Raw genomic sequence first — 15831 nt, 5'->3', positions numbered from 1 at the left:
TCTACAAGTGACACAATCACAGAATATAATCAAAGGACTAAGAATGTCATATTTCTCAATGTATTAAGAGCTGTAACCGGTTGGGCAGATTCTACTGAGCCAATTAGATTATATTGAACCTTATACTATTTGTATAATGAATGAAAATATATGGATAAAGAAGTCATAAGCATTCAGATTATAAAATTCAATCACTTTAAATAATATCAAAAGAAAAGTTCATCTTTCCACCAATGTAAAGTGGAAGAAATCCTCTCTCATGTGGTATTTGTTGGATGTGGTTTTCCAATTAAATGCCCCCTTGTGTTCAGGTCAGGCCTGAGCAGCATAATGTAGCACTTGGGGGTAAATATACAGCCCAGCAGCCCAGCACTAGAAGCCAGGATAGCAAATATCTCTACAGCCACCATGTATTTGCCTTTGGTGCTCAGATAGGCTGGAATGAAAGATACCCAGACACTGCAGAACACCAGCATGCTGAAAGTGATATGCTGAGCCTCATTAAAACAATCTGGCACCTTCCTTACTAGGAAAGCCACAGTGAAACTTAAAAGAGACAAAAAGCCCATGTACCCAATCACACTATAAAATGCAGTGGTAGACCCCTCATTACACTGCGGTATTATCTTCCCTTTTTCTGACTCTGTATCATATTCAGGGAATGGAGGAGAGATGAGCAGCCATACAATACATATCATTATTTCACCAGAGGTGGAGAGAAGGACTCTTGTCCCAATCCACTTTCTTAACTTGCTGCTGGGCTTAGTGGCACTGAAGGCAATGACAACTGTAACAGTTTTTGCCAATACAGAAGAAACAGCAATGGTAAATAATATCCCAAATACAGATTGCCTGAGAAGACAGGTCACTGCTCCAGGCTCACCAATGAATAACAAAATACAGAGAAAAGACAACATGAGGTATATGAGGAGGATGTAGCTGATATTCCTGTTATTGGCTTTCACCACAGCTGTGTCCTGATATTTAACAAAGATTCCCAACAATAGGGCAGTGATGATGAATAAGAGAATAGAAATGGATGACAAAGTTGCACCCAAGTAATCGTCATAGGACAAGAATTCAATGACTCGTGGGAGACATTCATTCTTCTTCTCATTAGGCCATTGATCTTCAGGGCATTTCATACAGTCATTGGCATCTATGGAATATAACATATCTTTATTATTACTTTGTAAATATTTTCATACCAAACAAACCAGGTTTTTTTTAGAAGAAGGAAATAATAGCTTACATAGATGGGTCTGACTGGCAGGCTACATGTACCATCTGTGAAGGCTACAAGTACCTAGATCAGCTGTTTGTGTGAAAGGTAATGGAAGCCAATTTTTTTTTTAAGGCAAAAGGTCTGCCCTCAGAAAACAGAAAACAAACAAAGCAGATCAGCAATAATAAAAAAAAAGTGATTTATGTGGTCATATTTCACCCACAGGCTATGGCATTGGTAAAACTAAAACTAAAAACATACATAAAATATAATTTCAATCATATAATATTAATGATAATAAATACATTTAAAAATCATATATTAAAAAAAAAAGTTAGAAAAGAGAAACTACTTACATATATAGGACATGTATGCTCAGGGTGAATGTATGTGCATAAGAAGAATGAAACAGTCAAGTTTAATCAATGATAACATGCATCTATGCTCATGTGAAAAATGCCAATCCATTTAAAATGCATAGGTATAGTGTGAAATAACAAAGCCTATTTTTGTATAACAGTGCACAGTACAGAAGGAAACAACTTCATAAAATCAACTTCATAAAATATCTCAAACTTGACTATAACGAAGCATTATTTCAATGTGACTGTGCTCTGTAGAGGATGAGATTTTAAAAAAAACTTCCATAAAAAAATTAAAAAGATGCCTACCTAAAAGAGGGTAAAAATCAATAATCCCTTAATAGTCAAACTATTTCAACCACCTGCAAATATAAAACATACTTCTTTTGAGAATTCCAAAGAAAAGGTGGCTTGATCAAAACATTTAAGACATGATAGTTGCAAAAATGAATGCAAATGAAAAAGTAGGGATTACTTACATATAGCACTTCTCTCCAAAAGGCCAGACAAAGCAATGTGGATTTGCCATACCTATTACACTGGTCTTTCCAATGTATATTAGTTTATATGGACACATGACCATATACCGCCATTAACACACCAAATCTGAACCTACCAAATTCAGATACCCTAAAAATCCTTGGAGTTACCATTGATCGACACCTAACACTTGAGAGCCATGCGAAAAACACAACCAAGAAGATGTTCCACTCAATGTGGAAATTAAAAAGAGTAAGATCTTACTTCTCAAGGACTGTTTTCTGTAACCTGGTACAATCAATGGTGCTCAGTCATCTAGACTAAAGGCGGGTTAGTCAGAACTTTGTGATCAGGAAGATGTGCTGCTAACTGTATTACTTCATGACCTAGTCAGTATTACTAATCAGGATTGTGTAGTAACCTAGTAACCAGTGATATCAGTGTTTTAGTTAGACAATACATTCTACAGTTGCTTATCAGCATAAGGGAGCTACATTTGTACAGCTGAGCTGTAGTGTAGGGTGTATTATTCTATTTTCTTACCTATATAATAAATTAATATATTTCACAGCAGTGACTTTACTTTAATTCCAGTTCTCTCTAACAGAAGAAAAGTTCTGGTGTAGGCCCAGAACAGCCAGGTTCCTTTATAATATATAATCCCTGGACAGAACTAGGAAGTTGGTTTAGCCAGACCTCTGTAAACGGAACCTGGGAATTACTCATTGGGTAGCTTTGCCCAAAAGAGTTATTCACCTATAAATGCTTACATAAGTGGTTTAGACTAAAAGGGACATAAATATTAGGATCTATCAGATTCTCATGTCACCACCATTTTGGCTTTAATTGTGAGCCATGCACTATCTTGTGGTGGGCATGTATTCGTCATTCGATCCATATTTTCAAACTTTTTTTTTAACTTCAGTCAACTTAATTCAATTCAGACTTGCAGAATTGTATTTAGCTTAAAATGAACTCTTTTCTTCTTATTTTCTATAGTCTCATTCATAACGAACATTCATCTCGGAGACATATAATCCGACATAAATTCATGTTTCGCACATAGTGCTATATCAAGGTTCCGTCTCCTCATTCGAAGCTGGAAACATGTCCGTCGCTTTCTCAGTGATTCTGCAAGTCTGAATATTGGATTGAATAGATTGAAGTTTTAAAAAAAGTCTAAAAAAAGTTTGAAAATATGAGTGAGTGGAGGAGTGGTCTAGTGGTTAGGGTGGTGGACACAAGTTTGGCATGGATCCTCCACATTCAGTAACACTGCACAGATCTTCAGTGAACGCCCTGACCCGCCCATGCCCCTGCCATGGCCACCACCTCTTTTTCAGTTTTGTGCTAAAAGATTTGTATGCGGATCTGTATAGAATAGTGCTTAGCAAGATGCATGTGTAAATCCAAAACATTGCCAATTAACACCAATAGTTGATTGTTAGCACTTGATTATTGTGCTAATTGGCTCATTTGCCAATTTAGTTGCACACACACATCTCAGGATAGCACACAGTGTTGCATATGTAAATTTCCATAGCATTTATAGAATTTGAGCGTAAGTGGTTAATGCATAGAATACAAATACCTGTTGTGTTAGAATATTCCCCTTCAGAACAAGGGACACAGTCAAAGCAGCAGACTGGCTTCTCACGTTCAAGAACTTTCCTGTATCCAGGTACACAGCTCTCAGAACACACAGAACGGGGGATCTGAGGAAAGGAAGAAATAGAGAAATAGAGTCACAGTCCTAAATAGCAATTGCTTGTGTCTTTAATAGTGATTGTCTGCTATACCTGCCTCCAAACCTTCTAGTGTTCTAATCAGAACATGCTTAAATTTTCTCCAGTAAAAAGAGCATTTCTGAGCTATCACGATACAGCTACATGAAAACTAGTTTAAACATTTATATTCTGAGGGGTCAATACTCTAAAGGCTTTAACCAGGCAGGAAAGGCTTCTGCTCAGTGAAACCATGCTGAGCAGACAATGCCTATATATTTAGCAGCACTTCTGAATATTGAACATGAGTGCCAAAACAATAACTGGTTAGATTAAGGGCGGTCTGGGATCAGAGCATGGGTGGAGCTAGTACTTAACTGGTTAAAGGTGATATTCAGTCCACTAGTTAGTTAACTGAAAGTGGTTAAAGTTAGACAGCTGAAAGGCTATGTTCTGGTTTCAAGATCAGCTGGTGCCTTATTAATATATGAGTTGTCATGCTAACCATTGAATATCTGTGGTTAATTCTGCCCATGGCAGTGAGCAACTAAAAACTATCTACTTGTCACAGGCTAAATATCCACCACTGAATATTTTCAACAAAGGACAGGAAAATTTATTCTATAGTTATCAAAAATGTGAATATAAACTTTGACAAGTCCTTATCTTCCCCTGCTTGTTCTAAACTGCTCTGTTTCTACACTGTTTTCTCTACTATAAACAGATTAGAAAGTGTCAGGCCTGGTTAGAGGGAGTATTCCATATGATGGCAGTTTGGTTCACAAAGAGTTGCTTGTCCTTGGGAGCTAAGGGGTTGAAACTTCCAAAATGGATTATAGAGGACGACTGATTGGGGAACAGATGCAATTGTATGATGTCATAGTGAGTTGCAGCATGTCTTTTGTTATCAAAGAAGATCTCATTTCCATCTTGGGCTTTAAAACGAACCTCCTTAAGGTATTGGTTGAACTAGAAAAGAAAATAATGGTTAGATTTTGTTCTTTTTTACTTAGGTATAAATCGCTTATAATTTATCCTACAAGTGAGATTCAGACTTGTACTATTTCCATCCCTTTCCATGTTTGTTACCTTCTGTCCTAGATACTTGTACAACCCACAGCAGAGTCATTCTGAAGTCCTTCTCACCGTTCCCCCACAACACACACCAAAACTAGGGATGGGAACATTGAAAATGTTTGTGTTATTTCTATTTGGAATTTTTCATGTTTCTTCTTAAAGAGGGTGCATTTCCTCAGATTCTACATATGCCCCTGGATTCTATATAGCGTGACTGAATTAGTTAACATGCCAATCAGCACTGATAATTGCCAATTAAAAATCAATTATAGACACTAATTGGCAATAATTAGAATTTACACGCACAATTGTCTAAGTGTATTCTATAACGTGATAAGCCTAAACTCTAAGTTGCATAGTTGAAAAGGGGTTGTGGTCATGGGAATAGAATGGGTGGGTCATGGGTGTTCCTAAAATCTATGCTCTTTGATGTAGATTGCACCTGATCCACTTAAAATTTAGGCATCTGCATTTACATCAAATAAAAATAGGTTCATTATGTGCACATAGAGGGGCATTTTCGATATGACGTCTAAGTCCGACTTTGGACTAATCACTCCCTCCTTCTTCTATCCCCCCCTTACTTAAACTAGGCACAATTCTACTGTATCTGATATCCTGATATGACAATGTCTACATAACCATGTAAGCCCAGAATACTGCCGCCAGACTCATATTTGGAAAAACTAAATATGAAAGTGCAAAACCCTTAAGAGAGAAACTTCACTGGCTCCCAATTAAGGAACGAATTGCGTTCAAGATCTGCACGATTGTACACAAAATCAATCATGCAGACGCCCCAATCTACATGCTAAACCTCGTAGACCTACCTCCCAGAAACGCCACAAGATCATCCCGCAAATACCTCAACCTGCACTTCCCCAGCTGTAAAGGACTAAAATACAAGCCAATGCATGCCACTACCTTCTCCTACTTCAGCACGCAGTTATGGAATGCACTACCTACAGACTTGAAAACAATCAACGAAATAACTATCTTTCGCAAATCTCTGAAGACATACTTCTTTAACAAAGCCTACAGTGAGAACTGATAACTGAAAGCCTCACTACAATTCCTCACCAACCCAATCAGTTATGAAAACCCACCCTCTATAACTACCCTAATCACTCCCTCCTTCTTCTATCCCCCCTTACTTAAACTAGGCACAATTCTACTGTATCTGATATCCTGATATGACAATGTCTACATAACCATGTAAGCCACTTTGAGCCTGCAAATAGGTGGGAAAATGTGGGATACAAATGCAATAAATAATAATAATACCCTGAGCTTTCCCACTCATGGCAGGCTCAATGTGGCTTACATATTATATTCAGGTACTTATCTGTACCTGGGGAAATGGTAGGTTAAGTGACTTGCCCAGAGTCACAAGGAGCTGCCTGTGCCTGAAGTGGGAATTGAACTCAGTTCCTCAGTTCCCCAGGACCAGAGTCCACCACCCTAACCACTAGGCCACTCCTCCACGGGAATCACCGTGCCTATCAGACTTGCAATTATTAATGGATCTCACCTCCAGAAATTGTATAAACTGTTTTAAAACTTACATTACATTTAATATTATCCTTTACAACACCTTGTGGAAACATATTACTTTTATATTCTATTCTAAACAGAATGCCTAGGCATTTTCCAAACTAATATATATAAACGTTTTTTTTCCATTAAATGTTATTAAAGTTTAAAAGTTATATCAGAGAGAGAACCAAACATGAACAATGTATAAATACAATTCAAGGACAAAAACAAAAACACATCAGAGGCATATGTTAGCAACATAAATGAATATTATTAAGAGCTATCTACGTTTATTATTAACAATTGAATAATCATATTATTTATGTAAGTCAAGTGACTTAAGATACTCATTTAAAGGGGACCAAATTAATTGTTTTTTTATGAAGAGACCCATTTAAGGTGGTGGCAGCTAATTCGTTATTTATGATATAATAAGACTGATTGCCACCAGAAATGTTAATTTAAAAGCTTGGAATTCTTCCAATTGGTCAATATGAGTTGTTGTACAATGGTTATTAATATGTCAAAAAGTGGTTTGATTATCAGGGAGAGGGCTACGAGGAGAATAGGACTTGAAAACTACTATAGAGACAGTCGTCCTGATGGAGGGACAGTGGAGGAGGTCCTTGGTCTGGAGAGCCCGATGGTTGGAGCCGCGGAGGACGACCGTTTGTTCCACCATTTTGATTCCTGCACAGCTGACTCCGTTGCTGTGAATGCCTGCATGCTGTTGCTGTTTCTTCTGTGCTTCATGTGTTCCAGCAGGGCACTGTTTGCAGCTCCCGTGTGAGGATCGCCTTGCTGTGTCAATCACCTCTGCCTGGTTCTCCATCTTTCCTTTGGCCTCCTGCCGTCCATCTTTGTCTCCCTTCCCATTCCCTCTCCCTTCTCACCCTGTCTTCCCGCCCCTCACTAATGTAATGTACCTATTTTATTAGCTCATTGTAAGCCGCTTTGGGGCTGCAAACATGTGGCAAAAGGTGGGGTATAAATGATCTGAAATAAATAAATAAATAAATAAATAAATACTGAGTAATTGAGTTTGAAACTCTTACTGATATTGTCCCAAATGAAGGTCCAGAAATGAAGGATTGAAGGACATTCATACAATATGTGAATTAAGGTACCTATATTAGAATGGCAATGCCAACATAAATTAGAGGAGGCCAAACAAGCACTATGTAATTTCCTGGGGGTCCAGATAGCTCTATGGTAGAGAAAGAGCATGGATTGTGAGAAGTTGGCTGCAGATAATAGCTTGAGAAGAGAAGACCATAGTGAAGTGTTGGAAAGGTCAGGGATATTTGTGTTAGTGTCAATTTCCCATAGTGATATAGTAGAAATTTTATTTTTATATTTGTACGAGAGTATTAATTTGTAAATAGATGAGACAATGTGTCCATTGTTTAAAAGCGTATGGTTAATTGATAAATTGAGGGTAAGGATAGGCTTAGATTGTTTAGTAATTTAGATTTATTGTGTTGAGCTTATTGAGAATGTTGATTGTAGTTTAGAGAATGGTAAAATGGTCCTTATGAGTGAGATCCAATATATTATTTAGAGACCAAATTTATTGTTTAACCATAATGGCCAATGACACACATTGTATTAATTTGTATATTAGGGTTATACCATAGAGAGATATGGAAGGTTTTGGTATGTCTAAAGTACGATCAAGTTCTTGAAGGCAGAGTTTGGTGTTAACAAGAATTATATTATCTTTTAAATGATGGGGCATTGTGATCATGAGTAGATGTGTGGGGTATAGTACAAAGAGGGATGATTCTAATTGTAGCCATAAAGGAAAGTATTCAGTTGGAGTGGAGAACCAATGGCAACCTTGTTGAGTTATAAATGCTTTGTGATATAAATAAAAGTCATGGAATAGGGGGGGGCGCTGTGGAGCTTCATCGAGATGGCAGCATAATCACTGAGCTCTCACTCTGACTCCAAAACAAGCTGATTAATTGTGGAAATAAAACAGCAAGAAATAATAAGAAACAATCAAAACACAACAAGAACATATGGCATCAGGGAAAAACTCTAAAAGACAAAGGGGGGATCCCCTGTCACCTCAAAAATCTTCGACTGAAAAGGCTGACAACACCAGTACGGCGGCCATTTTGGAGGAAATCCATGCTTTAAAAGATATATTAACTGAAACTAAAGATGGCTTTAATGAAATAAAAGAAGATATTTCCCTAATCCGCACGGAATCTATCCCTGCTCCAATTCAAAGATCCTAACAATGGAACAAAAAGTAGGAGCGACGGAGGAACAAATAAAAACGATCCAAAAACATATTAAAAGATAACTATACTGGAAAAAGAAATAGAAGAAAATAATAACAGATCAAGACATAACAACATTTAGAATTCTGGGAATACCTGAGAATCTCGAAGGCTCTGATCCGGTCCAGTTCCTTGAAAAATTCATACCAGAAATACTGGGTATTCAATTCAACAGAACTTTCGAACTTGAACGAGCTCACAGGATTCCGACACAAAGAGGAGCAAAAGCTAGGTATCCCAGACCCTTCATAATGAAAGTCCTTCGATATCCGCAAGCTGCTGAAATCCTGCAAAGAGCTAGGCTGCGTGCTCCAATTAAGTATGAAGGGCAGGAACTTACAATTTTTACTTGATTTATGTAAAACCACAGTCCAAGCTCGTAAACAAACTGCTTGCCTTCCGACCCAGCTGAAGCAACTTAAGCAAGGTATGGACTGCTTTACCCAGCTAAAATGAGAATTTACCATAAACAACACTACTAAAGATTTTACAATCCGGAAGCTCTCGCCTCTTACTTAGAAGAACTAGCTCCCACTCCAATTGACGCCAGATGAAATACAAGCTTTAAATGTTGTTATAAAGTTCTCCCTCTTACTGAACTGATGTTATTGCCAATGTGAACAACTAACTGGCAATGTTTTCTTGTTATATATTCTTTTATTCTTGCACATAGCAACCTTCACTAAGTAATATTGTTAACTTGAGAGCGAAATTATATAAAGGCTACATGCTAAACTCATATTACAAAACAAAGCACATGACAAGGGCTAATGAACGAACATAAATTGCCAAGGATAAAGCACATATTGTACATAAAGATCATTTTATAGAATCTATAAAACTCAAACATATTATACAAACTGTCTAAAATGGCGCTTCCTGCTAATATATAAAAGATGAGTGTTGGCGCCATAATGCAAACAAGATATACTTAACGACAACAGAGTGATTCAGTTAGACGAGTAACGATATTTGAATAGCAGAAAGAGAGGATGGCAAAGAAGATTGTAAGCTCTTTGAGCAGGGACTGTCTTTCTTCTATGTTTGTGCAGCGCTGCGTATGCCTTGTAGCGCTATAGAAATGCTAAATAGTAGTAGTAGTAGTAGTAGTCTCTTGTAATCAGAGGTGATATTGTGATGTCATAATGCCTCAGGCCACCAATAAGAGCCAACCTCATCAGTGATGTCACAATGGCTTGATTGTCCTATACTTGGCTCACTTTTATTACATAGCTCTTTGAGCAGGGACTGTCTTTCTTCTATGTTTGTGCAGCGCTGCGTATGCCTTGTAGCGCTATATAAATGCTAAATAGTAGTAGTAGTAGTAGTAAGATAGGGAAAACATAAGAATAAGGAGAAATTGCTTAAGAAACTAATAAACAGACTGCTCATTACGGATCTTTAACATGCTATAATTATTAGCACAGCACTACGATATAAGTCAAATAATCTTGAATCAAACATAACCATCTGTAAGCTCTGTGTAGCACAAGTTTCATCCTGAGGGTTCACTAGCCTGCTTATAATCGAACGAGAATAACGCCCAAGTTCCGACCTAAATCGGGAGATGGGCGTTCTTCTCACAAAAAACAAATAAAGCGGCATAATCGAAAGCCGAACTTTGGACGCTTTCAACTGCACTCCGTCGCGGATGCGGACAAAGTTGACGGGGGAAGTGTCGGAGGCGTGGTGAAGGCGGAACTGGGGCGTGGTTATCACCCGAACAGAGATGGGCGCCCTTCGCCGATAATGGATGCGTTTGTAGCTAGAATTTAGGGCACTTTTCCTGGACCCTGTTTTTTGACGAATAAGGCCCCAAAAAGTGCCCTAAATGACCAGATGACCCCCCAGGGGGAGTCAGGGGAGGTCATCCCCGACTCCCCCAGTGGTCACTAACCCCTCCCACCACAACAAATGATGTTTCACAACTTTTTACTTTCACCCTCAAATGTCATACCCTCCTCCCAAGCAGCAGTATGCAGGTCCCTGGAACAGTTGTTAGGGGGTGCAGTGGACGTCAGGCAGGTGGACCCAGGCCCATCCCCCCCCTACCTGTTACAATTGTGCTGCTTAATGCTACTAGTCGTCCAACCCCCCCCAAACCCCCTGTACCCACATGTAGGTGCCCCCCTTCACCGCTTAGGGCTATAGTACTGGTGTAGACTTGTGGGCAGTGGGTTTTTGAGGGGGATTTGGGGGGCTCAACACACAAGGGAAGGGTGCTATGCACCTGGGAGCTCTTTTACCTTTTTTTTTGTTTTTGTAAAAGTGCCCCCTAGGGTGGCCCGGTTGGTGTCCTGGCATGTGAGGGGGACCAGTGCACTATGAATCCTGGCCCCTCCCACGAACAAATGCCTTGCATTTATTCGTTTTTGAGCTGGGCGATTTCATTTTCCATTATCGGTGAAAAGCAAAAACGCCCAGCCTCACACCTTGGCGAATAAAGCATGGGCGTCTATTTTTTTTTTAAAATACGGTTCACTCCGCCCCTTCACGGACCCGTTCTCGGAGATTAACGCCCATGGAGATAGGCGTTTCTGGTCGATTATGCCCCTCCATCCTGCTTATAATCGAACGAGAATAACGCCCAAGTTCCGACCTAAATCGGGAGATGGGCGTTCTTCTCACAAAAACAAATAAAGCGGCATAATCGAAAGCCGAACTTTGGACGCTTTCAACTGCACTCCGTCGCGGATGCGGACAAAGTTGACGGGGGAGTGTCGGAGGCGTGGTGAAGGCGGAACTGGGGCGTGGTTATCACCCGAACAGAGATGGGCGCCCTTCGCCGATAATGGATGCGTTTGTAGCTAGAATTTAGGGCACTTTTCCTGGACCCTGTTTTTTGACGAATAAGGCCCCAAAAAGTGCCCTAAATGACCAGATGACCCCCAGAGGGAGTCGGGTATGACCTCCCCTGACTCCCCCAGTGGTCACTAACCCCCTCCCACCACAACAAATGATGTTTCACAACTTTTTACTTTCACCCTCAAATGTCATACCCTCCTCCCAAGCAGCAGTATGCAGGTCCCTGGAGCAGTTGTTAGGGGGGTGCAGTGGACGTCAGGCAGGTGGACCCAGGCCCATCCCCCCCCTACCTGTTACAATTGTGCTGCTTAATGCTACTAGTCGTCCAACCCCCCCCAAACCCCTGTACCCACATGTAGGTGCCCCCCTTCACCGCTTAGGGCTATAGTACTGTGTAGACTTGTGGGCAGTGGGTTTTGAGGGGGATTTGGGGGGCTCAACACACAAGGGAAGGGTGCTATGCACCTGGGAGCTCTTTTACCTTTTTTTTGTTTTTGTAAAAGTGCCCCCTAGGGTGCCCGGTTGGTGTCCTGGCATGTGAGGGGACCAGTGCACTATGAATCCTGGCCCCTCCCACGAACAAATGCCTTGCATTTTATTCGTTTTTGAGCTGGGCGATTTCATTTTCCATTATCGGTGAAAAGCAAAAACGCCCAGCTCACACCTTGGCGAATAAAGCATGGGCGTCTATTTTTTTTTTTAAAATACGGTTCACTCCGCCCCTTCACGGACCCGTTCTCGGAGATTAACGCCCATGGAGATAGGCGTTTCTGGTCGATTATGCCCCTCTATGTATAATAGTGGTTAACAGCAAGTCTACAAGGCAGCTATTTGCAAAGAAAAGTCAATCTATATCTAATGGCTTAATGACTGATTTCAAAGAGGAAACCTAATGAGAGCATGGAGGAAAAATGGAACTTAATAAAAATAATATTGGTAATCTAACATGACGATTTCAAATGGCTCTTTAACTCGTTGCAACTTGCAATCACAGGAATGTGATATATTACATCAAGACTGTAACGTGAACTACCAGCTGTTCTGATTAGTAAGCAAGATACCATCCTGATGACTCTTTATGGCTAATTATGAGGAAAAAAAATAACAAACAACTAAGATAACTAACTGTAATGTAAGGTTACTCTACATATAAAGATCTAATGTCTGGCTATAAGAAGGAACCCTGCTGTGTTAACGGAATCAAATTGAACTTAATTAAGCACTCACTGAGACCTGCTACGATGATCTTAATTTGAACTTCAGTCTGTTGTTATCACAATCACAGTTAATTGTTAAAGTCAATAAAGAAGGAAAAGAGATCGATCAGCTGCACAGCCATATGAAGCACGGGCTCCCTTCCAAGTTTCTCCTTTGCTACTCGTGGTCAATAGTAAGCTAATAGTCAGTTGATTGTAAAGCAAGGACAACTTACATTTAATAATCTTACACTCAATACTGAGGATATATCCAAATAATATCCATGGTGTCAAATTGGATATGAATGCAAGTACAATATGTGTTTTTAACTTAAAGATCTGTAACAGATATTAATGTGCTGTAATTTACATTACAGTAATGTACAAGATCAATCCAGAAACCTAAATGTATTTATATTGCAGGTGATAGGTTGCATATTTAAAAGCAAAATAAGTGCTATTATTTGATATTATAGGAAGATGGTACATACAGTCTCATAGAATAACAACAATGATTGAGTATCTTTCAACATGCAATAATGCAGTGCCAAATAAGCTCTTTGGTGAGGCTTTAATTGTTTAATTAATTTAGTGAACATTAAGATAATTGGTATTCTGTGTTAAGCTAACATCTACTAATAAGGGATTCCCATGGGACCAACTAATTAAACTAAGTAGATGTAGTTCATTAATTGTGTTTTATTACTAAACAACAATTAAGTTTTAAAGTGTTATGAAATTTGAAGGCTAAGTACTTAGGTTCTACCACCAGACATATTATGTATGATTGTTACAAACTCCTATAATTAAACTATTGTGAACAAATGTTTAATTATACCAATTCTAATAGGCTGTAGAAGAGATGTTATAGATGTTTCTTATTACATTTCACATAATTCAATATTTTCACATTTAGGAACACTCAATGGGAGTCAGTGAGATGTTGCTGACTATCTTGGTAACCCACAACTCATGGTTAAAACATACCATGCTTTTTGGTTATACATGGTTATGCTTTTTGTTAATGTACCTGACTATAAGAGCATATTACCATCAAAGTTTTATACGACTTCACAATGTTAAAGGAGTATGCAGGATGTTCTCATATCTGATCTATATATCTAATACAGTATAATGATTAACATAATCTCCCTTAATGTTAAGAGATTTAAGAACCCAATAAAAGGAAAAGAAATCTTAACAGCACTAAACAAATATGTACATGATATAATATTCTTTCAAGAAACACATTTATCAGAACAGGAATCTCTCAAATTAAAAACGTCTTGGTCAGAAATGTTGGAATGTATTGTATTTTTACATGCATTGCCTGTCACCTATTATTTCTCTGTGATTACTCTGTGACCTCTGATGTGAATTACTTAGAGAGGTCACACAGCTATGCAACTTCCTGTGGGGGTTAGATGCAGCAGACACAGCACATGGAGCACATGGAGCTCATGTTCTCTCCTAACCTGAGAGGATCTATGGTGGTGTGAGCATCCATTACCATCTAAGCACATGGAAGGAGCTGATAATACAAATGTATAGTAATATGTATATATAAGCCTGTCTGATTATAATCTAACTACAAACTGTGAGTAACAGATGTTTTGTTACTTCAACTTTAAAGTGACTCAGCAGGTGAATTATTCAGGGGTGAATGAGAGAGAGATGAAGAAAAGAAATTAACATTTCTAAAGCTGAAGCTGTGTGTACTAAAATCTGCTAATTATTTACTACAAATAATCCAACAAAAGGGTTATGGGCCCAGGGTCAGGAATTGAAAAAGAAGAGAAATATTACCAGGCAGAAAAAAAGGCCAACATTTTTTTTTCTCTTAAGTTTTAAAGGAAAGATTCAGTTCTGTCTCTCTCTCCCCCCACACAGCAGACAGAAGGCTAAGAAAATGGCTGAGGGAAGAAATTCACCATTGTTCTATTCTCTCAAGGTGCCTAAATTAAATGAGTTTAATATCAGCAGTGGGAACTAAGATTCATATGTCTCCTTCGAGCAAAAAGATTAGATATATGCTTAGACCAAGACAGAACAGCTGAAAATATGGCTGAATGGGACAATGCAAACTATTATGTGAAGTGCATGCTTTTGGAAGCTCTCTCAGAGAAACAAGCCATATTAGTGGAGGGAAAAGATACACCAAAGGACATTTTATATAAACTGAGAACTATGTATGCAACTACATATGCAAAGCAGCAACCAATTTGGGCTGGCAGAGTTGAATGAAACCAAATTAAGGGTAAAAGTAAATGTATGATCACATTATGCATCTTATGTCTGCATTTCAAAAAGCTAGAACTTTCTGGAATTCCCATGTGTGATGCATTGAAAAGAGCATTTCTTTTTACCTCACTATCAAAGAAGTTTGATGTTTTTAGGTCTGTAAATGAGGCCATTGAAGGGCAATCTTTTGAACAGACAACACAAAACTAAGGCAGGAATGCATAATAAATGATTCTGAGAGGAGATGTGTTCTCAAAGCAAGTCAGAGAGAAATGAAAAATTCTTGGCAAAGAACAGAGAAGGCGGAGCTATGGGAAAACTCCACCCAAGGGCAAGCTGATTTGCTACTCATGTGGAAAGGAGGGACATGTATCTAAATGGTGTAAGGAAACACAAAACACTCCCTCTAGCTCACCTAAGCCAATGGAACTAAAGATTCTCAAACCAGGAAATGTATGAAGGACAAAGATAAACACAAGGGCTTTCTAATGGCAGAAAAATCTTTGACTATGGTAAATAATAATTCAAATGAAAGTACTTGGATTTTGGATTCGGGGAGCACATGCCATTTAACCAATTGTAAGGATTTCTTTCAGGAAATGTGTCCAGAGGAAGGTATTCTTAAAACTGCAAACGAAGGGACTGCTAAGATCCAAGCAAAAGGTATTGGATTCTTAAAATGCAAAGTGTCTAATGAAGTTAAAGAAATTCCTGTAAGTGATGTCTTGTATATTCCCCAAGCAGTTTGCAATATGCTTAGTGTATCTACATTAGATAAGAAGGATTTGCGATTCTTTTGAAAACAGTAAGTGCACAATCTCTAAAAATGATGAAGTGTATGCTGAAGCTTTATGATATGATGTTTTAAGCTGAACATTTCAGGTGAAGCCTCAC

The 15831-nt window shown here is 38.7% G+C and overlaps 1 protein-coding gene across 1 annotated transcript in view; it reads right to left on the bottom strand.

Moving 5' to 3' along the window:
• Nucleotides 1-15831, bottom strand: part of LOC115458167 (G-protein coupled receptor family C group 6 member A-like) — a 117304-nt gene that overhangs the window by 23791 nt on the left and 77682 nt on the right. Inside the window, exons 4-5 of the mRNA XM_030188025.1 lie at nt 3659-3782; nt 356-1159 (exon numbers count right to left, since the gene is read on the bottom strand). Coding sequence (XP_030043885.1) covers nt 356-1159; nt 3659-3782 — 928 coding nt within the window. The remainder of the gene's footprint in view (nt 1-355; nt 1160-3658; nt 3783-15831) is intronic.

Source organism: Microcaecilia unicolor, chromosome 14 (assembly GCF_901765095.1).
Source record: "Microcaecilia unicolor chromosome 14, aMicUni1.1, whole genome shotgun sequence".
Taxonomy (NCBI): domain Eukaryota; kingdom Metazoa; phylum Chordata; class Amphibia; order Gymnophiona; family Siphonopidae; genus Microcaecilia; species Microcaecilia unicolor.
Note: the sequence above shows the minus strand (reverse complement) of the source record. Positions and strands in the feature narration are given on the sequence as shown.